General features: G+C 40.7%; 1 protein-coding gene across 1 annotated transcript in view; it reads left to right on the plus strand.

Annotated features, from left to right (window-relative positions):
* The window catches only part of LOC126213343 (plasma membrane calcium-transporting ATPase 3-like), a 548,976-nt gene that overhangs the window by 157,152 nt on the left and 364,407 nt on the right, over positions 1–27,417 (plus strand). Inside the window, exon 10 of the mRNA XM_049941041.1 lies at positions 25,137–25,339. Coding sequence (XP_049796998.1) covers positions 25,137–25,339 — 203 coding nt within the window. The remainder of the gene's footprint in view (positions 1–25,136; positions 25,340–27,417) is intronic.

The raw sequence follows: 27,417 nt of genomic DNA on the forward strand, positions 1-27,417 counted from the left end.
ATCGCCGCAAGGTCAAGCAAGACTGTCTGATCTCCCGCGTGCGGGCCAGCCGTCCACAGCTGTGACTCCTGCAATGGTGGAGCGTGCGAACACACTCGTTCGAGATGATCGACGGATCACCATCAAACAACTCAGTGCTCAACTTGACATCTCTGTTGGTAGTGCTGTCACAATTGTTCACCAGTTGGGATATTCAAAGGTTTGTTCCCGCTGGGTCCCTCGTTGTCTAACCGAACACCATAAAGAGCAAAGGAGAACCATCTGTGCGGAATTGCTTGCTCGTCATGTGGCTGAGGGTGACAATTTCTTGTCAAAGATTGTTACAGGCAATGAAACATGGGTTCATCACTTCGAACCTGAAACAAAACGGCAATCAATGGAGTGGCGCCACACCCACTCCCCTACCAAGAAAAAGTTTAAAGCCATACCCTCAGCCGGTAAAGTCACGGTTACAGTCTTCTGGGACGCTGAAGGGGTTATTCTGTTCGATGTCCTTCCCCATGGTCAAACGATCAACTCTGAAGTGTATTGTGCTACTCTTCAGAAATTGAAGAAATGACTTCAGCGAGTTCGTAAGCACAAAAATCAGAACGAACTTCCCCTTCTTCATGACAACGCAAGACCTCACACAAGTCTTCGCAGCCGAGAGGAGCTCACAAAACTTCAGTGGACTGTTCTTCCTCGTGCACCCTACAGCCCCGATCTTGCACCGTCGAATTTCCCTATGTTTGGCCCAATGAAGGACGCAATCCGTGGGACGCACTACACGGATGATGAAGAAGTTATTGATGCAGTACGACGTTGGCTCCGACATCGACCAGTGGAATGGTACCGTGCAGGCATACAGGCCCTCATTTCAAGGTGGCGTAAGGCCGTAGCATTGAATGGAGATTATGTTGAAAAATAGTGTTGTGTAGCTAAAAGATTGGGGAATAACCTGGTGTATTTCAATGCTGAATAAAACAACCCCTGTTTCAGAAAAAAAATGTGTTGCATTACTTATTGAACTGCCCTCGTATGAATAATATGTAACTAAAAGACTCTGCATGTTACACACTGATGATAGGATTCTAAGAGCATAACATGTTAATGACATTCTGTTTGCAAGTGCCTTTGAGTGTTCACACCACTTCAGCTGAGAATCAATTTCATTCCTTGAAATTTTGAATGTGTTAAACAGTCTATAGAGGTACCATCTACATTTAATTTAACATTATCATTTTTCCTCTTCAAACTGAAATTCATGGCATTAGTTTCTTTATGTTCAGTGTCACTTTATTGCTTATTGACCAGTCATAAACTTCCTTGAGAGTTAAATTTGCTTCCTCAGCAAGGAGCTCTCTTGTTTTCTCAGTGACTATAATAGTGCTGTCATCAACGAAGAGAATTTTTTCATCATGAGTAACAGTACTCAGAAAGTCATTGATGTATATTAGGAACAGTATTGCTCCTAATATGCTACCTTGCGGAACCCCTATATTAATGTATTTTGATTCTGATAAGTGTTTTTTTAAATTTTTAGATCTATTTGAAGTATGCCTATCTGTTAGGTATGTATTAAAACCAGGGAAAGGCCCAGCTGAAGCTAAAAATTTCCGGCCTGTCTCACTGCTTTGTCATTTATTTAAAGTGCTGGAGCGAATGATCCTCAAATGCATAGCTGATTATGTGGACAAAGCCATCATTAATGAACAAGCTGGATTTCGACCAGGAAAATCATGCTGTGGCCAAATCCTTAATCTCACACAGTACATCGAAGACGGCTATCAGAGAGGAGAAGTAACTGGGGTCGCATTCCTGGATCTCAGTGCTGCATATGACACAGTTAACCATAAGTTGCTTACCCAGAAAGTGTATAATGTCACTAAGGACTACACCCTTTCTATGTTTGTGCAATGCATGCTACAGAACAGACGCTACTATGTAACCTTACAATCTAAAAACAGCCGATGGAGGACACAGAAAAATGGACATGCACAGGGTAGTGTCGTGGCTCCAATATTATTTAACATCTATACCAATGATCTTCCCATCAGCCTCCAGACACAAATGTTCATATATGCTGATGATGCAGCAGTGGCCACTCAGGATAAAACCTTTGAACAAGTGGAGGAGAATCTCACAGGAGCCTCAACAGAACTTGCTACCTATTATGACGGCAATAACCTCAAAACAAACCCTAGTAAATCTCAAGTATCCGCCTTCCATCTTAGGAACAAACAAGCCAAACGGAAACTCCGAGTCATGTGGCAAGGGGAAGAGCTGAAACATACAAACAGCCCAAAATACCTGGGAGTAACACTGGACAGAGCACTTACTTTTAAGCAGCACTGTCACAACACTAAAAAAAAGGTGTGTGCCAGGAACAACATACTGCGGAAACTAACAGGTTCATCGTGGGGAGCTCAACCACATGTTTTGCGCACCACGGGTCTGGTGCCGAGTATCTCAGCAGCGGAATATGCGGCGCCAGTTTGGAGGAACTCTGCTCACACTAAGCAAGTTGACGTCGCCGTAAACGAAACTGTACGTATTGCCACAGGATGCCTCAAACCAACTCCCACAGACATCATTTATCCCATCACAGGCATAGCTCCACCCACTATCCACAGACAAGTAGCCGCCGACATCGAAAGATCAAAACAAAAGAATGATCCTCGACACCCGATGCATATGCACTGAAAACAACGTGTCCGGCTGAAATCCCACAGGAGTTTCATTGAAACTACTGAAGAGCTCGCCACCAAGCCCGTCGCAAGATGGCTATCTCTTTGGGAAGAAATGGTGCCACACTCCACAATGGAACTACTTGAGGAGGGATCTGCAGGATTTCAACTACCTTTTACAACTTGGAGGTCATTAAACTGGCTGCGCACTGGAGTAACTGGGTGAAAATCAAACCTATTTAAATGGGGTTACAGTGACAGCGATAGGTGTGAATGCGGAGCAATACAGGACTTGGACCACCTACTGATTTGCCCAGATATGTCTATAACATGCACTAAAGATGATATTTTGAAAGTGAATGACAAAGCAAACTACGTTGCTAAGTACTGGGAAGGGAAGATATAATTGGTGCATCCGGATACGGAAGAAGAAGAAGAATTGAAACCAGTCATTAGCTACCCATCTTATTCCTAATGCTTCTAATTTATTTAATAGAATCCTGTGCTCGACTGTATGAAACATCTTAGAAAGATCCAAAAATATGCCTGTGTCACACTCATCTTTATCAAGAGCATCAAGTACAACTTTTGTTTATTCTACTATGGCTGACTCAGTATTTTTGCCACTTCAGAAACCAAACTGTGATTTGTTTAAAATATTGTATTTATTCAGGTAATTCATTAATCTGTCTTTCATAATTGCTTCTATTATTTTTGAGAATCCTGACAAAAGGGAAATGGGCTGGTAATTTTCTGTCTCCTGCACTAACTTTCTTAAGCAAATGTACAACCCCTGCCTGTTTTAACTGCTCTGGAAATAGCCCTGATGATGTGAAGGATTTGTTTATTGTATTTGTTAAGGGGCCTTGTATAATCCCTATACATTGTTTCAGTACACACATTGGTACTTCATCTAAGCCTACTGACTCTTTATTTTTTAGTTTTGAGACAGTTTTTTATTGACTTCATTCTCTGTGGTTGGAAGTAACAACATTGTATTTAGTGCAGCATTATTTACAGGTGTTATGTTTGTTTTGGGAAATTTTTGCTGTAACTTCTCTACAGTACTTTGAAAAATGCTCGTTTACATAGTTTGCTAAGTGTTGTGGAGCATTTATTACCTCATCCCTCTCCCTTAGTAGTATGTTATCCTGCGTTTGTTTGCCTCTCCCCATTTCCTTTTTTATAACATCCCAGACCACTTTGCTTTTATTCTCTGCATTATATACTATTTTGTCATTAAATGACTTTTTGCAGCAATCAGCACCTTCCTATAGATCTTTTTGTATCTGTGATAGAAATTTAAGAATTCTGGTTCATTGCAAATCTTAATTTAAGAATTATGGATCATTGCAAATCTTTTTCATGGAACTGAGGTGTTTAAGTGTTTGGGAGGACTTCTTAATACCTGCTGTTATCCACCTGTTTTTGTGGGATGTTGATACAGACATGCATACTTTTGGAAATGCCTTTACAAAGTTCAATTTCAACAATGTGGAGAATTTATAGAATTTCATATTCACATTGGTTTCCTTATGCACTTCATCCCAGATTTTGTTTTTCTAGCTCTTTTGAAAAATCTTTTATTTTGATTTCTGATAGATGTCGTTTGTAGGCTTGTAGTTTAGGGAATGGTTTGATGCCTGATTTTACTGTTGTTATTTGACAGAGATGGTCTGATAGTCCAAGATCTTTTACAGATACATCACATTTTTCCCCATCCATATTTGTACCTTCGGTACCACGTTTGACCATCCTCTGTACAGTGACATGTTTAGTTTCCCCATGGTCTGTGTAGGCTTTATCAGCTGCTCTCCAGTGGTCATCCAGCGTGTGAGGACAGTCCCTTCTGTGGTGCACTGTGAGTTCAACTAATCCCAAGCATGCTCAGTTGGTTTTATGTCAGCTAATTGTAGCACACCAAATACTTTAATGTTCTTTCATGGTGGATTAAAACTGTGGCAGGCTGACAAGGAGAGGTCCCAATAGTGGGATTGACTTTTTGATGCAGTCTGGACAGTGATGTAGGTAAGGTGCAAGGAATCATGCCCTGCAGCCATTTACCCTTGCACACCCTCATTTGCGAGGAACCAACAAGAACATTTTGGAATTTTGTGTGATACTTCAAAAATAGTGTTAATTTACAGAGTGGTCACATAGCGCAGTGGTGAAGGTACTGACCTCACATGCAAAAGGATGTGGGTTCAGATATTGTCAGGATAATTGAAACTTTTCTTCTATTTTTAAATCTTTATTGAAATGACTTTGATCGCTATTTTTGTTAGTTAATTTACATGTAATATATTTATTTGTATTCCTTTGTCACGTCATTTTAATCAGTGTATTAACTTCTTCAGTTCCTCTTATTGTTTCTTCCTATCATTCTTCGCCACTTGGAATCTTTGTGCATGTAAATTTAATTATTTTTATTTATCTATCATAATGTCGGAACCATTGAAAATGCTGATCTGTCAGTTAAAAAAAAAAAAAAAAAAAGATGAAATAATATATCTGTTTTGATGGTGCAATGGTGTCGAGAATGTGTGTTTTGTTACAAAATGTACATCTTTTTGGATGATAACTGTCATACAGACATTTAGTGATAAAATAATGTGGATGATGATTTAAATGAAATCAGGGATCATAAGTAAAATTAAATTCAAGCAAAAGGAGAAATAGGAATAATGAATAGAATAACATGACCAAAATTTGGTGTGATGAAATGGAAGTTAATACATAACAGTAATCAGAATCACATGACAAAGATTCCACGTATAAAAGACTTATAGCAAGAAAAATTAGAGCAAATGATGTATTTCAAATGATGATTAATTGATATGATGAAGGAATAGAAAAAAATTACACTCAAACCAATTAATTAAATAAAATACAAGTAATTCTGATAAAGATTTAAAAATAAAATGTTTCTTATGTACTTGGCTAAATTCAAACCCACATTCTCTTGCATATGAAGTCATTACATTAACCATTAAGCTATGCAACCAGTCTGTAAATTAATGCTGTATTTAAAGCCATAAAGTATAGAGTATTATGCGAAATTCTGAATTTTATTTTTTTAATTTTTTTTATTTTTATTTTATTATTATTTTTTTTTCAATTACTCACAAATGAGGGCCCATGTGGGTGAGTGACTGCAGAGTATAGCTCCTTGGACTGTAAGCTATGTCACTATATAGATTGTTCCAAAAGTGTGTCCCACCACTGGGGACCTCTCCTTGTGAGACTCAAACCTAGAACCTTACCTTTTGCCAACAATCCTCTTAACATCCTAGGTATCTAGGCATAGCTCACTATCTGCCCTGACATCTTTACTTCTGCCAGTACCTATCTCCTACGTCCCACTCTTCACAGAAGTTCTTATGTGTGCCCAGCAGGACTAGCACTCCTGCAACAAAGGATATTGTGGAGAAGTGACATTTGGGGTATTTTTCCAGAATGAATTTTTCATTCTGCAGTGGAGTGTGTGCTATAACAAAACGTCTTGGCATAGCTGTAAGTTGTGGCTGAGGTATTTCTTGGTAGTGTACTAGTAGTGCTAGTCTGGCAATGTCTGTAGAAGAATTGTGAAATTTGGAAAGTAGGAAAGAGGCACTGGTAGAAGTAAAGTTATGAGAGTCGGTCATAGTCTTGCCAGGATATTTGCATTGATAAGAGGATTGCTGGTGAAAAGTAAGATTCTGGGTTTGTGTTATGGCCTGGCACACACTTTTAATATGTCAGGAGTTTCAAATCAGTGGACACTCTGCTGCAGAGTAAAGGTTTTATCCTGGAGACTTTAATGTACCCACACTATCTAATGAAAAGTAATATAGAATTGATCATGTGAGGTAGACTTGCCAATAGAAAATAAGTTGTCAGTAATGAGGTAGTAACAGCAGAATGGACCAGTCAGGAAAGCTCAAATGACTTGGAACGCAGACTACTCATCGGATGCCACCTGAGTAACAAACCCATAAGAGACATTACAGCCATTCTAAAGCTACCCAAATGGACTGCTCGTGGTGTTATCGTGAAATTGAAATGCAAAGGAACAACCACAACTTATACGAGAACGGGCATACCTCACCTTCTGACAGACAGTGGCCGTCGAACCATTGTGGAGGGTGGTTCTTAAAAATTACACGAAATCAGTGGAAGGAATGACTTGCGAGTTCCGGATTGCTACCAGCAGTCCAGCTAGCCCACTGACTGTGGGGAGAATGGAGAGCAATGGTCGAGCAGATCCACATGAGCCACACATTTCTGTAGTCAGTGTAAAGCAGTGCTTTAGGTGGGGTAAGAAGCGATGCCACTGGATGATGGATGACTGGAAACAAATTATTTGGAGTTAGGAATGATGCTATGCCCTCTGGCAATCCAGTGGAAGGGTTTGGGTTCAGCAAGAGCCCGGATATCATTTCCTGTCACCAACTGTAGTGTCGGGAATGAGGTACAGAGGAAGCTGTGTTACAGTATTGCAGTGTTTTCTGTGGCTGGGGCATGATTCCCTTATTGCTCTTAAGAAAATAATAAATGCTGAGGGGTATAAACACATTTTACAGCATCATGTACTGTGTTCAGTAGAGGGACAGTTTGAAGGTGGCCATTGTATGAGCATGACAGTGCACCCTGTCGTAGAGCAGCATCTGTGAGGAAATGGTTTGTGGTCTGACCTGTCCAGAGCTCCAGCTTGAACCCAATGGAACACCTTTGGGATAAGGTAGAATGTTCACTCGACTCCAGACTCCAGTGCCCAACATTACTACCTTCTCCAGTTTCCATTCTTGAGAAACAGTGGGCTCCCGTTTGTCGACGGACATTTACACACCTCATTGAAAGTGTCCCCAACTGAGTTGAAGCCATCATAAAGGTGAAGGGAGGACACATCCCATATTAATACATACTTATAGGTCTCCAGAGGTGTCTAGATACTTTTGATGAGACAGAGTAGTTCTGTAACAAAATACATGACTGTGAGTGTATCAGACTAACCACAGGAGGTTACCAGCATTAGCTTCTCACAGCAGATGCATTACACTCTGTACAATGGAGAGAGAAAAAGTGTTTAATGACAAATAAAATAAATATTAAAATGGACAGGAAAGTGAATTGATACCCATTGTCTTTAATAACTTACCTATTGCCAGGCTGTCAGGATACCACACAATGGAGATCCTGCACAAATTATTTTAAAGTACAGTAAGAAACCCACAATAACAAAAATACTGAAGAATAAAAATAAAGTCACTCTTGTCCATATACATACAATAAGAAAACAGCATAAATTTTGTAGTAACAGTAATACAGATATGTGCAGTGTTAATTTGTACATGCACAAATTTTCTGGTACTGGCTCATAAAAGATTTTTTAAAAAATTTCTTATTTAAATAAATAGTTAATTTGAAAATTTTATATGTTCATAACTTTAAAAATTAGTGTCTGCATAGGCCCATTCAAATCAATGTTGTAAGAATTCTTATCATCACATTGACACACAAGTGATGTGGCTGTATAAAAGTTGTGGTTATTAGTATTTGAAGAACCAATCTTTTTACTATATGTGTTACTTCACAAAGCCATGATGCCATGCATGAAGACCAACATTTCTTTTACATTTTTACATAGGCTCTCAGTTTCCCATTAGCATTTAATCCCTCACACGTGGTTGGGGGAGGGGAGTGGATTCCACATGCAGTAGGGAAAAGAAAAGGTTCTAAATTGAGGTAGTGACTTCCTTTATGCAAAGACAGAGCACCATGGCCAAACATGGTCTTCTAATGTGTTCACCACTCCACCACATCTTACTGGCCACAAACTAATGTTGCTCACTTAACTGTAAATCCCCTTATTACAAATTTTGTTTATGAAACATGTTTTTGATAATGAGTAGTGTACTACCAAACTTTCCTAGTCATATAGTTGTAAGTCACACATTTTTTATTTTTTATTTTAGGGAATTACGTCACTAAATGTACTGTATGAATACAAACTTTTCTCACAAACCCATCTAGGTTGCTCTGGGTGTCTACTCAAAGTGAGCAGAATTTATAAAAGGAGTTTTTGCCACACTGGTGCTATAAGAATGAAAGATCTTTAATTTTAAGACTGTGATACAAAGGCCATTCCATTTGGTCATACTTGTCTCATAGAGAAAAGTGTTCACAAGATCAGTGTGATGTCCTTGTGCACCATCTTGTAGAAAGATGATCTCATAGCCAAAATGTTGACTTAATAGCTGGAAAATAAGTTGGAAGGTCATGCTGCAGCACAGCCCTCAAATTACCCTCAGCAATGGTGAGAGGTATCAATCTTATGTACACCTTCAGTGAAGTCAGATGCAGGGATGTCAACATTAATATTGCAATGGGAATTCCACTGTTATGCACAGAGGAGAGAACGGATCGGTGGAAAGAGTACATTTGAAGACCTCTATGAGTGGAAGGACTTGGCTGTTGACATGACTGAGGCAGAAATGGTAGTCGATTTGTAAGACTTAGGGGATCCAGTGTTAGAGTCAGAGTGTAATAGAGCTTTTGAAGACTTGTGATCAAATAAGGTAGAACTAAAAGATAATATTCCTTCTGAGTTTCTGAAGTCATTATAAGGAGTGTCAGCCAAGTGACTATTCCAATTGGTGTGACGTGTGAGCCTGGAGACATATCATCAGATTTTTGAAAAATATCATCCAAGGTATCCTGAAGGTAGCAAGGACAAGTAAGTAGCTTGAACTCAATAGGGAATATGATTTGCTGATAACATTGCTATTCTCAGTGAAATCAAGAAAGATTTACAGTACAAGTTCAGTGAAATCACCAGTCCACTGAGCATGGAATATCTCATGAGAATAAATCAAAGAAATACAAAACTATGACTGACCTACCTCCTTGCTATACATGTGAGATTGCATTCTTGAGATGTGCGTTCCTACCTGGCTATGTGCACACTCATCTACAATTATTGTCAGGCATTTTACAAATCCTGCACTCATCATTGAAGAGAAACTGGAACCATTGATCCAGGTTCCATTCCAGGCATTCCCATGCCCACTTCCTTCATGCACCATGGTGACTGAGTTAGGCTTATTTGTAATGTTGTTCAGAAGGTATGCCTAAAGGCAAGTTGATTGTGTGGAGACTGTCTTGTACTGTCTGGGTCAAAACACCCTCTGAGTGCCTCCAACAAGGCAGCACACAGTAGAGATTGGAATGAGTATGAGTTGATGGCTACATACATTAAAAGTCAAGTGCTACTTTTATATCAGTGCTATACTGGCTTCCTTCCTCCCCATTGCCCATGAGTGTGACGAGTCTGAGAACAGTGGTGCTGCAGCTGCTTCCAACTTGTTGACATGTTCTTTTTTCCTGAAGTGTGCGGGAGTGTAATGCTATTCATGACGTAGTGCAGAAGTTGAGTGTGTGATCTAGCTGTTGTAAAGTAGCACTCAAAAAGCAAAAATGACCATTTTTTGGGATCAGATGGACCTGTTTTTTGTGAGACTGCGAACTAACAAAGCTTGTTTTTAGTGAGACTGTGCAAAATGAAAATTAAGTGATGTAATGCAAACAATTGCAAATGTGCTCCATAAGAGGAAGAATGGTGTCTGGGGAAAGTACATTGCTATAGTTCACACTTCAGATGAAAAACATAAAGTTCGCACAGTGGTTGTATTCCTGTTTATTCCTCTTCCACAGTGAGGAAAGGATTGTGCTCTGTCAAACAAAAATGGGCAGATAGCAACATCACTGTTATATCCCTGTGACTAAAAAGGTCATTATTTGTGTGTTATTTTGGTCATAGCAACTTGTGTTTATGACTTAATAGCAAGGTGTGCACATGCGCATGCGCGACCTCTCGCGTACGCCCGCGTACTCACTCGCGCGCGCGCGCGCGCGCGCGCGCGCGCACACACACACACACACACACACACACACACAGAGCCATTACTGATGTAGTGTAACCTACATATGAACACTGTACTTGCAGTTCCTGATCCCATAAGAGGTTGGGCACGGTGTGCATCCACACTGAAAGAAATGATCTCTGGTTGTCATCACCATATTGTGAACTTGTGAACTCACTCTCTCTATAAAGGTAGAGTCCTAGCCTGGACTACAGACTCTAGTGATGTGTTTAAAGTTAGAAGGCCAGTGGTGGAGACTGGTGGGTCAAGTTGGAGTGTATGGTGACAACGAGTTTGGAGATGTCATCATAGGACGTGCTGGCGAGTTTAAAGTGAATATTATAGAGCTCATTTCTGGTCTCTGGCATACAATTCTGTTGCATTCTCCTATGTGTATATACGAGCTGTTATTCTTAGATATCATTCATTTCCTGATGTTGTTGACCTCAGGTGACCACTACGAGGCAGTCTTGAATGTTTTGTGTCTCACAATACAATTGAAAGTGTGAGTGATGTCTCTTTGGTCTACACTGATTTGGCCAGAAATTTCCTATGCTGACAATCCTTGTTGCATAAAGTGATGGTGCAGTTATGGAATGAGATTGAAAGGATAGTAAGAGACTTGCTAGACTGAATAGCATGTACAAATCACATTGTACCCTTTGCAACTGGATACCCAGCATACCTCACAAAGGAGTGGTCATGAGGTTTTAATTGTCACTTCTAAAAAATCGAGTTTGTGACCCTGAACTTCCATGACGCTGGTAGCCCTTCTCAGCAAATTCACCCTTCTGTGCATGCTGTATTCTCATTGATTAATGACTTGGCAGAGACTGTAGTTGTATAAATTGGCATTTTGGCTCTCCAGGAGACATTCTTGCTTGAAAATCCCCTTGCTATAATGGAAATGTCTGACATGCAATGGTTTCTTCATGGACATAGGAGAAAGTAGTCAGACACTACCCCCCCCCCCCCCCCCAATCCTGAATAGCTTCCTGTGATTTTTCATGTCGAAAGTGGCCCATAACATCACTAGGTGATTTTGGTAGTGTGCTCCTGTGACATTTTGCACCCTTATGAGCACAAAGTGTTACCACTGCACTGTAGCAGCCATACTTTGTATTGCCTTGCCCAATGATAGTCAGTTCTTTAGCCCTACCTGGTGGCAGTGAATCCACAGGTTTCCAGTACCTGCTTTGTTCCTTTTACTCAGGGTCATAATTATACACCCAGTACTCATCTGTGGGGTTAAGTGGGTCATGCAAGATGTTGAAAACATCCATGACCAACTTTCACTTTCTTCACTATCACCTCAATTCTGAATTCTGATATGTTGTTGTTTGAGCACCAAGGCCCCCACCTCTCCTGTGTTTCCTGTATTTTTTGAGAGAGGTGGTGGTTCACTTCATTCTTCGCATTCTTCATCATTCGCACTTGTTCGATCATTCTGGAAACATCTGTACCTTATAACCACTGTGTAATATGATGTGGCACATCTTACTGTGCATTTCCACCAATGCATTGTAGCATTGTTCAGCTTCAAATGCAGACAATGAATTATAGCACAAATTCCTTTTTGTCAATGTGCTGTGCCAATTTACTTTGACAACTGTAGTGGCATGCTACAATAATACAGCATATATGTCTGCCTCCATTACACAAGTATGCACTGATTTTCGGTTGCTAAAAGAGTATTGAGAGAGATGTTTCCTGCTTTTCTTAGTTATCAAAATAGAAAACCCTGCTTATTTAATCATGATGATGGTGCAAAACATTTTTGAACAGTTTGATCTGAGAAAAAAAATCGAAATCGTGGAACAGGGCTATCAGTGAGTGATATTACATAGAGTGCTGGTGAGTTAATTTTTTTATGTTTCCATCTACCTGAACATGCAAATGTTTTGTTTAAAAAAATTATATTCATTTAGTGATATTCATTATTTACCGAGAAGGGTAGAACAATGAAATAGAGCATGTCAAAATGTGGCAGTGAAGTGTTTCATTGAATTACCAGCAAACGTGCTAATGTGGTAAGACTATTAACACAATGTAGTTCCAGTCCTCTTACATCACATTTACATGTGAGTGTTTAAAATTACATCATGTTGTTAAGGTCACTGTTCATGGTAAAAGTTTTCATAAATATAAACGAGCTTTGACATTCATTGTCATTTATAGAGTGGGGGGTGTATTGGTGGATGGATGTTAAAAAACTTATCACACTGAAATAGATACAGTGGAAAGGAATTCTGAAGAATATTCATCAGCAGACATATTTCAGAAGAAGAAGATTCTTTTATGAATGATTTGCAACCCATACAAGCTGATTTTCAGTCTTCATACCAAGTAATAAATACTGCAATGCCAACAACTTTGAGAAGACAGTTACTGCTGTCTGCAACCTAGAATGTAGAAGCAACACAGCCAAATGGCAAAACACAAATGAAATACAAACATGCAAATATAAATCCAAAGAAGAATCCCTTTGATGGATATTCTTTGGGCCTGAGAGCTCAGGTAAATGTAAGTAATGTCTGTCTATGTTTCTTCAGACTTTTTGTTAATATGAAAATCAATGAGAACAAATAATTACCATATATATCAGTAAACCCATGAAGCAAAGACAAAATCCAGAACAAAAAAGTGTCATGACACAAATCGCTTTCAAATGTGTATTTACATTGCACCTTCATTTCTAATGGCTAGAGTGAAAAGTTTAAAGCTGAGTCATCCTTGGTGATTGTTGATCAACTGATCCTTTGTTGGAAGCACCAGTTTTTACCAAAGTACACTCCAGGGGAGCAATGTCTTCTATTGACAAGACTGCTCCACTTGTGATAACATCTTGTGTCTATACAGGAGTTAGATGTTCAGAACTAGATAAATTGTACAACATTTTTTAAAAGCTTTCAAGAAAACTTTCTGCCCCCTCAAAAACCCTGCATACACAAATCACTGATGTTTCAGTGCTATCAGGGAAGTAAAGCAGTACATCCTGGCAAGGAGAAGTAGATTCTTTATTGAAATTGTTATTGGTTGTGATGTGAGATAAATTATATGCTGGATTTTGTCATTTTTGTTATTGCAGAAACAGACATTGATAAGCTGGGTCAAAGAGTACCTGAAAGTACGAGTGTCTCATTACTCCAGTCATATTTGGATAAACAATATATTTTGTTTGTCAGTGATTGGTATATGAGCCCCCCCCCCCCCCCTCCCCCCTGCTCAACCCCCCCCCCCCCCATTCTGTTTGCTCTGTGGCAGAGCAACAAGCACATATGGTACAATGAGGTGAATTCACAAAGAAATGGCTTTAATGGAGGAGAAATAACATTCCACATGTCAAGATCAGGAAAGCTTATAACTCTGAAACCGCAGAACAAGAAAGGTATTTGGGTGCTATCACCATTTCACAAAGCTGATGCATTTAGTGAGATTGGGAGAATGGTGCCCCATGATTGAAACTGAGTGTGGTGATTGATTATAACAAATCATTGTGATTAGCCAGTCAAAGCAACATGCTCATCTAAACAGTGGAAAGTACACCTAAGTCTTCTAAAGTGGTGCAGGAAATTATTGCTCCACATTTTGGATATGATTATATTCAAAAGATTTTTATTATTTTGCAAATATGTGACAAAAATTGGCTATGGAAAACTTGTACTTGAATATAAATATTCAAAATATTCAAATAGAGTGAAAGAAAACAGGTGGTGGTTAACATAAAGAATGCTCTACAAGACTCCCTATGTCAACTCACTTATGAGATCAGTGCGAAATTAAGAAGACATACATAATCTGTGTGAAAACTTATGTACGAAAACAAGGAAAGTTGTTTGTGTAGTCTGACATGGAACAGTCAAAGGGTTAATGAACTACAGCTTGCTGGTTGGTGGGTGCTATTTGCTGTCCAAAACAGCACACACCAATTACATACATTATGTGTATCTATAGATATATAACAAATTAATGTGTAAAAATTATAAAATTACTGGGAAACAGAATTGTTGCCAAATAGTTATCAACTGCAGGAAAAATACTAAATACTGGCGAAAGAAGCATATAGAATTACAAAACCCTATCCTAGCTTTTGGAACTTTTAGTTCATTTGTAAGAGAGGAAAGAGCAACATAGGCAATGTGCTGCTTGACACTGTCATGCTGATTAAATATTTAGGCATAACATAATGAAATGATATGAAATGGTCAGGAGCAATTCAGAGGTGCGCTGCCAGATTTGTTACCATTAGGTTTCATCAACATGCAAGCTTTACGGAAATACTCCATTAACTCAAATGGGAATTCTCGGATGGAAGATGAAATTTTTCACTATAGGGGTGTGGATGTTCACTACAGGAGGTACGCAGCTTGTGAGGATACTTGAAACATTTATTTATTTCCCAGTGGTTTATAACAGTAGACTCATACCTTAGTGAGGTAGGGTTGGAGACTTTCATATCCACAGATCAAAGTGTACAATGGGCAGAGGAGAGATAGCCTGCAGTTGTTACACCCAGTTCAGCACAACAAAGAGGTGACCCAGTGATGTTTCCATTCCTAGGCAGCCATTTGTCCTGCCTCAGCTGTGGGATGAGGTGGCTCAGCTGTAGGAGAGGCTGACGCTGGCGGCTATGGCCCGTGGCAACAAAGGCATCAGAATATTAAGCCTGGTCCTGCAACTGTCTGCAGCTCGTGGTCTAGTGGCTAGTGTTGCTGCCTCTGGATTATGGGGTCCCGGGTTCGGTTCCTGGCCGGGTTGGGAATTTTCTCTGCCCGGGGACTGGGTGTGTGTGTTGTCCTCACCATTTTATCATCATCATCATCATCATCATCATTCATGACAGTGGCTAGATTGGGTTTTGTAAAAATTGGACTGTGTAACAATTGGGACTTTGTATGGGTGCTGATGACCACACAGCTGAGTGACCCACAAACTGAATATCATCATCATGAGCTGGTTCTGTATCTGTCTGGTGGCATCTGGCACTGGGAATGTCTCGTTGACTGGAAGGATTTCAGTTAAGCCCCAAGACTATCAGTGCTGGAGCTGGACCCCAGGCAGGTAATGCAATCAGTAAGATAGCTGGGCGAGGGTGGCCTCACGGCAGGAGCCCATACTACTGCAAACACCAACTTGTTGACTCGCCGATTTGATGGCTGAATGGCCAGTATTCATATGTGCCAGAGGAAGATTCTCAAGTGGCTGCCACAGATATTGTGTACATTGTGTGCCAAAGTGTTCCAGTTTATGATAACTTGGTCAGTCATCAACTGCATAGGCATGCCGTGGCTCTTATGTGGACAGTGTAGAGTAACAGTGAGACAGTGATTTGTGGCAAATAGTAGACTCTCAGGAACAAGCTCTCACCTTTGGCTTGTACTGGCCGAGCGGTTCTAGGCGCTTCAGTCCGGAACCGCGCTGCTGCTATGGTCACAGGTTCGAATCCTGCCTCGGGCATGGATGTGTGTGATGTCCTTAGGTTAGTTAGGTTTAAGTAGTTCTAAGTCTACGGGACTGATGACTTCAGATGTTAAGTCCCATAGTGTTTTGAGCCATTTGAACCATTTTGGCTCATACTGGTACATTGTGAAACACTATTGAGAAAGTTTAAGAACTGGCCCCTGTGACTGACTGCAGAATGAGTCAGCTTACAACTTGTGCGAGGACAGTGCACAACATAATAGAAATTTTTACTCTCTCATTTGTGAATGGAAGAGGAAAGGAAATGACTAGCAGTGGTACAAGATAACCTCTACCATGCACTGTGTATTGGCTTGTGGAGTACATATGGAGATGTAGATGCATATGGCACCTTGCAGAAGGTTAGTAAAGAAGGGTTGCTCAGTCAGACTCTGCAATGCAACACCCACCTGTAGAGAGGAGAAGTGGAGACAAAGATGAAGGGGGAAGCGTCACAGAGAGTAGATGGTGAAAGATTACGTTACAGTGCCAGCCAGTTTGTCAACAGAAGATAGACACATGAGGAGAAAAGTAAAGGCAAAATAATGTAGTGGAATGAATAGCACAACAGATAACTAGGAAGGAAGCAGATAAGAAGATGGGAAACACCAATGACAGAGAGAGATACGGAATGATGAAGATAGGTAAGTAAAAGTGAAATACAGTAAATAATTGAGTAAATAATGAAACTGCACCAGTGGAAGAAAAGGCAGTTGTTAATGTAGGGCAAGTCCAGGAGGGTGGCAGGATGTGAGAATGTGTCAAAGAGCAAGTTCATGTCTCCTGAGTTGAGGCAAAATAAAATGAGCTGGGAGGATCCAGATAGCCCAAGTGGTGTAGCAGCAACAGCAGCAGTAGCAGGCAGTCAGGTCCCCCTGTACAGTAGACTGCTCTGGTGCTGACCATGGGCATTGGGGAGTGTCTATCAACTCCCTTGTGGGCAGGCACAGCTAGTATAGGCTGCCCACTGTGTGGCCCCATGGCACACATTCTCTGCATGCATGATCCACAAGCATGAGGTCAGGGCAGTAAGGTCAGGTTGTTGTAGATTGCTTGAGCAACAAAAGGTACCTAACGATTGGAAAAAGGCACAGGTCATTCCTGGTTTTAAGAAAGGCTGTAAGACAGATGCACACAATTATAGACCTATATCATTGACGTCAGTCTGTTGTAGAATTATGGAACATGTTTTATGCTCAAGAATTATGACATTCTTGGAAAATGAACATCTCCTCTATAAAAATCAGCATGGGTTCCACAAACAGAGATCCTGCAAAACTCAGCTCACTCTGTTCCTCCATGAGATCAACAGTGCAGTGGACAACAGCTCTCAGGTCGATACCGTGTTCCTTGATTTCAGTAAGGCATTTGACACCATCCCACACTCCCGTTTAATGAAAAAAGAAATGAGCTTACGGAGTTTTGAAGCAGGCCTGTGATTAGATTTGCAGATGGAACTCAACACGTCGCTCTTAACAGAACTAAATAAACAGATGTAAAGGTAATATCTGGAGTACCACAGGGAAGTGTGATAGGCCTGTTGCTGTTTACAATATATATAAATGATCTAGTAGAAAGTGTCGGATGCTCTTTAAGGCTATTCGCAGATGATGCTGTTGCTTATACCAAAGTAGCAATGCCAGAAGATAGTAAGAATTTGCAGAACAACCTGCTCAGAATTGATGAATGGTGCAGACTCTGGCAGTTGACCCTGAATGTAAATAAATGTAATATATTGCACGTACATAGGAAAAGAAATTCACTACTGTACAGCTACACTACTAATGACAAACAGCTGGAGACAGCATCTGCTGTAAAATATATAGGTGTAACTATCCAGAGCAACCTTAAGTGGAAAGACCATATAAAACAGGTAGTGAGAAAAGCAGACACCAGAATTAGATTGATTGGAAAATCTTAAGGATAAGGAAATGTAGCTCACTCATGAAAGAGGTGGCGTATAAGGTGTTTGTTTGCCTGAGTCTTGAGTATTGTTCATCTATCTGGGATTCCTATCAGGTAGGACTGATAGAGGAGATAGAGAAGGTCCAACAAAGAGTGGTGCATTTCACCATGGGATCATTTAGCTGGCGAGAGAACGTTACAGAGATGCTAAACAAACTCCACTGGCAGGTGTTACAAGAAGGCCAGTGTGCACCACAGAGAGATTTACTATTGAAATTTCGGTACAGCACTTTTCAGGAAGAGTCAGACAACATATTAAACATATTATCTTCACCCCTCCCTCCCACCAATAAATCTCGTGTTTTGACTATAAGGAGAAAATTTGAGAAATTAGAGCCAATGCAGAAGCTTACCGACAATCTTTCCACGCACTATTCGCGAGAGGAATAGGGTTGTAGGGATCAGATAGTGGTACCGAAAGTACCCTCCACCACACACCATTAGGTGGATTGCGGAGTATTATGTAGATATCCTACATTCACTTAGCCCCCTGGTCTCAGCCTTCTCTAATCTCTGTCTTTCACCCATGTGTCCACTCCCTACTCCCACTCCAGAACTACAGAGCCTTCTATTCCACCAACACACTCATTAGTCTTTTTCCCCTACTGTATTTCACTTTGTTTCCATGCCTGTCCCCTCTCCTCAAACCTCCTGACTTCACCTAGCAGCCTTACCATGTTCCAACCACATCCATGCATTCTCCCACATGCAATAGTGCACCCCCACCCATTCCAGCCTCTCCTACTTACCATGACCACCACACACAGATTGCTTCTCCCATCAGGTGCCACTGCTCACAGTACAGCCTCAGTGCCCAGAGACAGTGGTCATGTGTTTGGCCGCAAGCTCGAATGTGTAGCACTTTTTTGTTGTGACTGTGCGTGCCTCAACATCTCCTCTGTGTGGAGGTGCAGCAATGTGTCCTTTTCACAGTAGTGTCATATTGGTTATAAAGATAATTATGATAAAACTAAACTTCAAAATCACATCATCTGAAAATGCTTCTTGCCATTTCCAATATAATGGAGCACTGTGGTGGCAGCATACAATGTCATAGAGCTTTACATGCTATGGATCACATTGTATCTTTTCATTTACTTTACACATATCTGACTATATCAATGTTTTTTGGCTGTGGAGAAGTTTCTTCAAGATATCAGATAACATTTGTCCAGTTTTTCTCCCTCCTCATTTACAACAAAAAATTTCTACAATGTGCAGTTAATATCTATGGTCAAAGTGGAAAAATTGTGTTGTTATTTGATTTAGCATTGTTTCCTAGTGTGTTATATGCTAATTTAGCTAAACTCTGAACCTAAGCCATTCATCAGAATTCAAGTGGAGTGAATTTGTGAATGGGTACATTTTGTGAAGTAAGGTCAAAACTGATCGCTAGTCAGCATTTTTCGTACAGGCCTCTAAATTATCAAATCTTAATGGAGCTGCAGACAGTACTTGATCACAGCTGTTTGTGAGAGCTTTTGTTGGCCCTAAGGTTGATTTAAACATTGCAGCACTTCACTAGACATAGTCATCTTGGAGGTGAGTGCCCATACCTTCCTCAACCTTTAAACTAAGTTACTCAGGCAATCATAAGGGACCTACAACTTAACATGGACTCCATACTGACTTGACAGTTTTGACTTGATAAAATAACTGAAAGAGGCACAAGAAATGGTAAATGACAGAAAAAAAGTCGTGGTCAACTGAGGAATGAACTCCACATCTTTGGTTTGCAGTCTGAAATTTAATCACTCAGTCACAACATTAAGGAGCTACACAAGTGAGGTTACCAGATTTTTTTCAGCAATCAACTATATAAAGTGGAAAATTTAATTTAAAAAAGTGCTAAAATTTCAAAGTGACAGGCTACTTAACTGCAAGAAGCACAATTCTAACTGCTGAAAGAAACACACAACATAGCAAACAATGTTCCTGTACTTTCTTCAATGAGGAAAAAGGAATTGGAGTCTCCACCCCCACCACCCTTCCTAACCCCCCCCCCCCCGCCCCCCCCACATATATATATATATATATATATATATATATATATATATATATATATATATATATATATATATATATACACACACACACACACACTCCTGGAAATTGAAATAAGAACACCGTGAATTCATTGTCCCAGGAAGGGGAAACTTTATTGACACATTCCTGGGGTCAGATACATCACATGATCACACTGACAGAACCACAGGCACATAGACACAGGCAACAGAGCATGCACAATGTCGGCACTAGTACAGTGTATATCCACCTTTCGCAGCAATACAGGCTGCTATTCTCCCATGGAGACGATCGTAGAGATGCTGGATCTAGTCCTGTGGAACGGCTTGCCATGCCATTTCCACCTGGCGCCTCAGTTGGACCAGCATTCGTGCTGGACGTGCAGACCCCGTGAGACGACACTTCATCCAGTCCCAAACATGCTCAATGGGGGACAGATCCGGAGATCTTGCTGGCCAGGGTAGTTGACTTACACCTTCTAGAGCACGTTGGGTGGCACGGGATACATGCGGACGTGCATTGTCCTGTTGGAACAGCAAGTTCCCTTGCCGGTCTAGGAATGGTAGAACGATGGGTTTGATGACGGTTTGGATGTACCGTGCACTATTCAGTGTCCCCTCGACGATCACCAGTGGTGTACGGCCAGTGTAGGAGATCGCTCCCCACACCATGATGCCGGGTGTTGGCCCTGTGTGCCTCGGTCGTATGCAGTCCTGATTGTGGCGCTCACCTGCATGGCGCCAAACACGCATACGACCATCATTGGCACCAAGGCAGAAGCGACTCTCATCGCTGAAGACGACACGTCTCCATTCGTCCCTCCATTCACGCCTGTCGCGACACCACTGGAGGCGGGCTGCACGATGTTGGGGCGTGAGCGGAAGACAGCCTAACGGTGTGCGGGACCGTAGCCCAGCTTCATGGAGACGGTTGCGAATGGTCCTTGCCAATACCCCAGGAGCAACAGTGTCCCTAATTTGCTGGGAAGTGGCGGTGCGGTCCCCTACGGCACTGCGTAGGATCCTACGGTCTTGGCGTGCATCCGTGCGTCGCTGCGGTCCGGTCCCAGGTCGATGGGCACGTGCACCTTCCGCCGACCACTGGCGACAACATCAATGTACTGTGGAGACCTCACGCCCCACGTGTTGAGCAATTCGGCGGTACGTCCACCCGGCCTCCCGCATGCCCACTATACACCCTCGCTCAAAGTCCGTCAACTGCACATACGGTTCACGTCCACGCTGTCGCGGCATGCTACCAGTGTTAAAGACTGCGATGGAGCTCCGTATGCCACAGCAAACTGGCTGACACTGACGGTGGCGGTGCACAAATGCTGCGTAGTTAGCGCCATTCGACGGCCAACACCGCGGTTCCTGGTGTGTCCGCTGTGCCGTGCGTGTGATCATTGCTTATACAGCCCTCTCGCAGTGTCTGGAGCAAGTATGGTGGGTCTGACACACCGGTGTCAATGTGTTCTTTTTTCCATTTCCAGGAGTGTGTGTATATATATATATATATATATATATATATATATATATATATATATATATATATATATATATTATCAAGCTCCTCTAACTTATACCTCTTTCCTTCCTGAACAAGGAACATGTATTTCGGAAAGCTTGGAGTATTGTCTTTCTACCTATAGTGTTTCCGGCAGCAGCACTAAGAGTCACACATCCTGGGGATAACTACTGTCAAGCAGTCCTCTCTCTTTGTAACCTCCTGTAGTTGCCTTTGTGTGAAAATCTCTTGTGTGAAAATCTGTTGTGTGAAAATCTCTCACTGTATTGTGCTGTAAACTTTCATAATGAATTGTTGTGGGTGCTGTATACAGATTTAGAAATTCATAGTACAGGATGTTCCAAAAGTAACACAACCTTATGGGAAACTGACTGAGTTTCAAAAATTGTAACTCACATAATTGTATATGATGTTACATGTTCTTAAACGTGCATTGTAAGAGTTGTTGAGAAATTGCAGTAGCATGTCACTGTACTTCTTTCTGTGTTTGGGAATTTTTTTTCTTCTAGCCTTAACATTGTCTTGCCAAGATTATGTGGTGAAGCAGGGTAGTTTCCAAAGTGTTGCACAATATTTACTTAGTGTGTACAATTCACAGTGCTCTGAAAGAATATGATGATGTTTTTGTAAGTGATGTTGCACACCAAACATCATTATTTTGGGTGTGCAGAGATATCTCTAGCACCCAGTGAGTGAATTTGGTGCATTCACACATCTGTCAAGGTGGAACTGTTCCTGATCAGTTCACAACCAATCCATGAGGATCTTGCCTATTTATTTTAGAGACGACATAAAACACAGACAGAGAGATACAGTTTTTTCCACAATCTTCAAATAACAGCTTGTAGACAGTAAGAATTCTTCAGTTAAAACTTGTTAGTTGCTAGCCAGTGCTTGATAAGTGAAGCTATTTTCTGAAGTCTTATCTCAGACTGCAGGAGACGTGTTCAGAGGTAAAACAGCAACTGCTCTCAGGGCTCTAGCACATGTAGAGATGCACAGAGGCACCACTGTTTGTCAGGTGATGGAGATTGTGATTGTCTCTGGCTGTTGCCATTGTGCTCAGTTAAAATAATCGATCATCGTTCTTTTGATGTGAAAGTCATCATCCACATTTTATTTAATTTAACACCTTCTTTTCTGTGAAAATTATTGAAGTGTTTGTGCTATTCTCTATGGTCACTCTATGCTGTGCACGTGACAAAGCATTTTCTTCTCTAAAACACTCATCTTACTAAATGTTATGTATTTATACATATAAAAAAATCGTGCAGGACAAGCATTTTAGTGAAGAGAAAGCATTGGCATGTGTGCTTATATAGAGTGGCCATAAGAATTCACAAGCACTATAATAATTTAACGAAAATGAAAATGCTATTAAGTAGAAAAATAAGGCTCCCAGCTTTGTCTCAACAGAATGACTGTTGATTTCTTTTAATCAATAACAGTGGCACCAGCTAGAAATAACCATGCAATAAGTATCACATGACAAATCTCAGTACCTCCTAATGGCTCTACAAATACAGAGCCCATCAAACCCTCTATTGAATGTGGCCTCTCAGACTGGAAGTTTTAACTGAAGTAAACACCATCCTTGAAAGCTTGAATCATATAGTTCAGTAAAAATTCTGTGTGGACACAACCTTGATTTGTTGCACCATGTGGTGTGGGTGTGCCACTGGTGATCAGACTGGCAGGAAGGAATTGTACAAACTTTGCACAAGTCAGAGGATGTGTAGCTAGCAAGTCAAACAAGTACCATTGGTGCTTTCAGTTGAAAGATTTTGGTAGCATCTGCAATACAAGGTGAAAAGTGTTTAAACCAACAAGCTCTGGGAGGTTGTAGTGGTCAGCAAAACTAATATTTTTCCCTAATGTCATTTTTTCCTATGAGGAGTATTTAAACTGGTAGAGGAAGATTCCTCTGGTGGCAAGAGACAATACATTAGCACAACCCAATTTCAATTACAGTAGATTTTCAAAAATGCCTCCATTGACACGTAAACAAAGATTACACCACCGGGTCATGTTCCGTCTGACATGGGCAAAAACCCCAGCAGTATCCTGAATTGTTCCTTCTGCTGCTACTATCCGGGCAACCAGATCCTCTTCTGATGCAACAGGAGTTGCGTAAACAAGGTTGCGCATCTATCCCCACACAAAAAAGTCCAGAGGGGACAAATCTGGGGATTGAGCAGGCCACGGTACAGGACCACCTCTGCCAATCCACGTTTCTGGGAACCATCGGTCCAGGAATCGACGCACATGACGACTGAAATGTGCTGGCACCCTGTCATGCTGGAACCACATGTGTTGTCTTGTAGGGAGTGGGATGTCTTCCAGCAATTCTGGCAATGTTCTGGCAAGAAAAATTGTAATAGTGCCTGCTATTTAATGACCTAGGTAGCAGATACTGCCCAATTAAACAGTCCCCAACAACACTGACCCACACATTAACGAAGAACCGTACTTGATGAGCACTAGTAACTGTGGCATGTGGTTTATCCTCACTCCAAACATGCGAATTGTGCATGTTGAAGACTCCATCACACCTCAATGTTGCTTCATCTTTAAACAACACAGAGGACAGAAATGTAGGATGCATTTCACACTGTTCAAGGTACCACTGCAAAAATTGTGCTCTGGGTGGATAATCAACTGGTTCCAGGTTGTGGACATGCTGTATGTGAAATGGATGTAACTATTGCTGTTGAAGGATTGTTCTTACATTTGTCTGATTCGTCCCCATGTTACATGCAATTTCACGAGTGCTGATTGAAGGATTCTGCTCCACATGCTGCAAGACAGCTTCCTCAAATTGCTGCGTTCTTACCGTGCGACGGTGTCCCTGTCCAGTTAATCTGCTAAATGACCCGGTCTCACACAGATGCTGGTACCCAGCAGCAAAGGTTGTACAGTATGATGCAGGATACAGCGATTAGGATATTGTTGATAAACCCACTGTCCAGCTCATCCGTTGTGGTGTGCTACGTAGTATGCACCAACCATATCAGTGTACTCACTCCAGGTGTATCGCTCCATTAATAAACAGAGACAATGCACTACTACACTGGTGGATAGCAGTTGTCTACAACTGAAGAGTGTAATATGGCCTCTAACAACTGAAGAGTGTAATTCGGCCTTCAATTGGTTTAAATAATCCTCGTAGGAAAAAATGACATTAGGGAAAAATATTTGTTTTGATGTCCCCGACAACCTCCCAGAGTTTGTCAGTTTAAATACTTTTCACCCTGTATAATGCATACTCCAGGAATAGTTGTGTATGACAGCAAGCTAGTTTGGTGTGTGTGCTTACCATATTTTTCTGTGGACACATTCCAAGTCTTATTATAACAGGACCAACCAGTGCACTGGATCACAATGGATGTAATCTGTAATGCATATCTTCTTCAGTTGAGTGAGGATCATATCTGTGACAAAAGGGGAACATGTTTCAGTAAGGTTTGTCACTTTTTGAATACCCAGTACACTGTTAGGAACTGGGCCTCTGGTCTGTTGTTTACCGTATGCTTCATATTTGTCCTCTCAGGTTGCTCATTTGGTATCAAATGATTATGATTTTAAATTTCAGGCTCATTTGTTTCTGCAATGATAGTAATTATACTGGTCATGCAGTTCTGTATCAGAACGTACATCATCGAAAAAGAGCAGTGGAAGCCGTCACATGCCAACGAATTTGTGCGACACCTCATCATTGGCGTTACAGTGCTGGTAGTCGCTGTGCCTGAAGGTCTGCCACTGGCTGTGACTCTGGCTCTGGCCTATTCAGTTAAGGTATGGAACAGCCCCGCATTCTCTTTTGGTGTGCAAATCATGCATGAGGGTCATTCTGAAACTAATACCTCCTATTTTTTGATCAAATATTTGAGTGGAGCTAAAATGAGTCCCTTTATGAATTATGCAATGGATTTTTGTTGGAATTTTCATAGCGAGAGGAAGAGTTGGTTAATGTAGAAATTGGCTATCAGATTGACCAAAATAAGGTCTATTAATTTCCTAAAGTAACAGGGTATTTAAGAAAAAATTTATTGCTGATTTGAGGGAAAATTACACAATGGATTTTTGGCTGAATTCTCATAGCCAGTGGGAATTGTTCAGATGGACTATCAAACTGACACACATGAGATCCAGTTTTTAACTTAGAATAGTACAGAATACTACAGGATGTTTGTTTGGTGGATTATGTAAACCATACAGTCTGCTGTTGTGTGACCTTGACATATTTCTATCATATCTACCTGAAAATGTAAATAATTTTCAACACATTTTGAGTGCCAGAAATTATTCAACAGAGAGAATTCTTGAAATAGAATAGAGAATGCACATTCTCAATCAGCCTTCATTTGCTGCCCGTGATTTTGAGCATCATTCAAGGATGTACCAGGCGTTTCTCTAATCTATTTTATTTCATATGTTTGGACAGATCATTTCAGAGAACAATTGATAAGTGTCTGAGCCACCCCTGTCAACCCTGTTCGTGTCTCATCCCTAATAATGAATGGTATCTCAGTTTACTTGTCTGTGATGATTGGTAGATTAAGGCAGGGGAATCATGTACACTGCTGAATGTCAGCCATAATGCTTCACATGAGAGGCTATGCGACCTCAGTTATCATAATATGTGTGCAAGATGAGTCCTGCAGATGCTTACAGGGCCAAAAAATTCATTGAATGGATATTTTTCAGGACTGTTGGGTTAATCCAATATTAAAATGACAATTTTCTGAACGAGAGATGGGATGCAGTGACACTACAGCTAGCCCAGATCCAAGTGAAAGTCCAAAAGTGCTGATATGTGGAATTGTATGACAATAAAGTTCGAGACAGTCATCTGCAGGCAGAATGCTGTGCACAGTCTCCTGGAAGAGGTGAGGTGTAGGTCTTTTGGATGTCTCAAAGCCTTGAGAAGTTGTCAAATGAGAACACTATGAGACAATACTAATTAGACTGAAAACTGAATTTCCAGATTCATGCCAGAGATGGAGGTAAACATCCCCTGGCCACATAATAATGCTAGACCCCCCAACAGTTTTGTAATGATCCATTTTGTTGCCAGATTTTGCAGGGCTGTTTTAATATATCTATCTGTTTGGGTCTGTGAAAGCCAGATTATGTGGCAAACATGTTTCAGACTCAGATGCTCCCATCAAAGCTGTAAGGCAGTGGTTAACTTCAACTGGGTCACATTTTTATAAGTGCAGCGTGCAGGCTCTTGTTCGCCATTAGCAAATGTGTGTGGCAAATGGTTGTGATTATGTGGTAAAATTGCATTATGTGACTGATGTGTTATGTGATTACATTATTGTTTGTTGTAGTTTTCATAAAAATAAATGGGAATATTAGTTTTGGAATGATCCTCATACCTCATAATTTAAATGTTACATTTGAAAGGCAAAATTCTGCGAGGATTGGAGTTGAAATAAAAATGATAAGTATTTGATTTTCAGTAAGTCTCTTCTAATTTCTGGATTTTCAAAAACAACTACCTTGTAATACACATCAAAATAAGACTATTACTTGCTTAATTTATTTCTGCAATTACTGCAGCTTCATTCTTCAACATGTTGGTATTAATTTAGTGATTTATTGTTCTTCTATCACTCATCACTTAAAATACTTTCTTTATTTCTGAATGTCAGTTAACCTTTATTACATGTATATGAGTACAGACACATGATATTGTAACTTACCTGATGTGGCAATTAAACTTCGGTTGTCTCATAATCTGTTCTCTTGAATCACTCCCCTGCTTGGTTTAATTGAGATTTGTTAAAGACTATGCACTTTACTGCAGCACATAGTTTTCAGTTCATTCATATTTATTACAACCCAATTTTATTTCTATGATGATG

This window comes from Schistocerca nitens, chromosome 11 (genome assembly GCF_023898315.1).
Source record: "Schistocerca nitens isolate TAMUIC-IGC-003100 chromosome 11, iqSchNite1.1, whole genome shotgun sequence".
NCBI lineage: Eukaryota > Metazoa > Arthropoda > Insecta > Orthoptera > Acrididae > Schistocerca > Schistocerca nitens.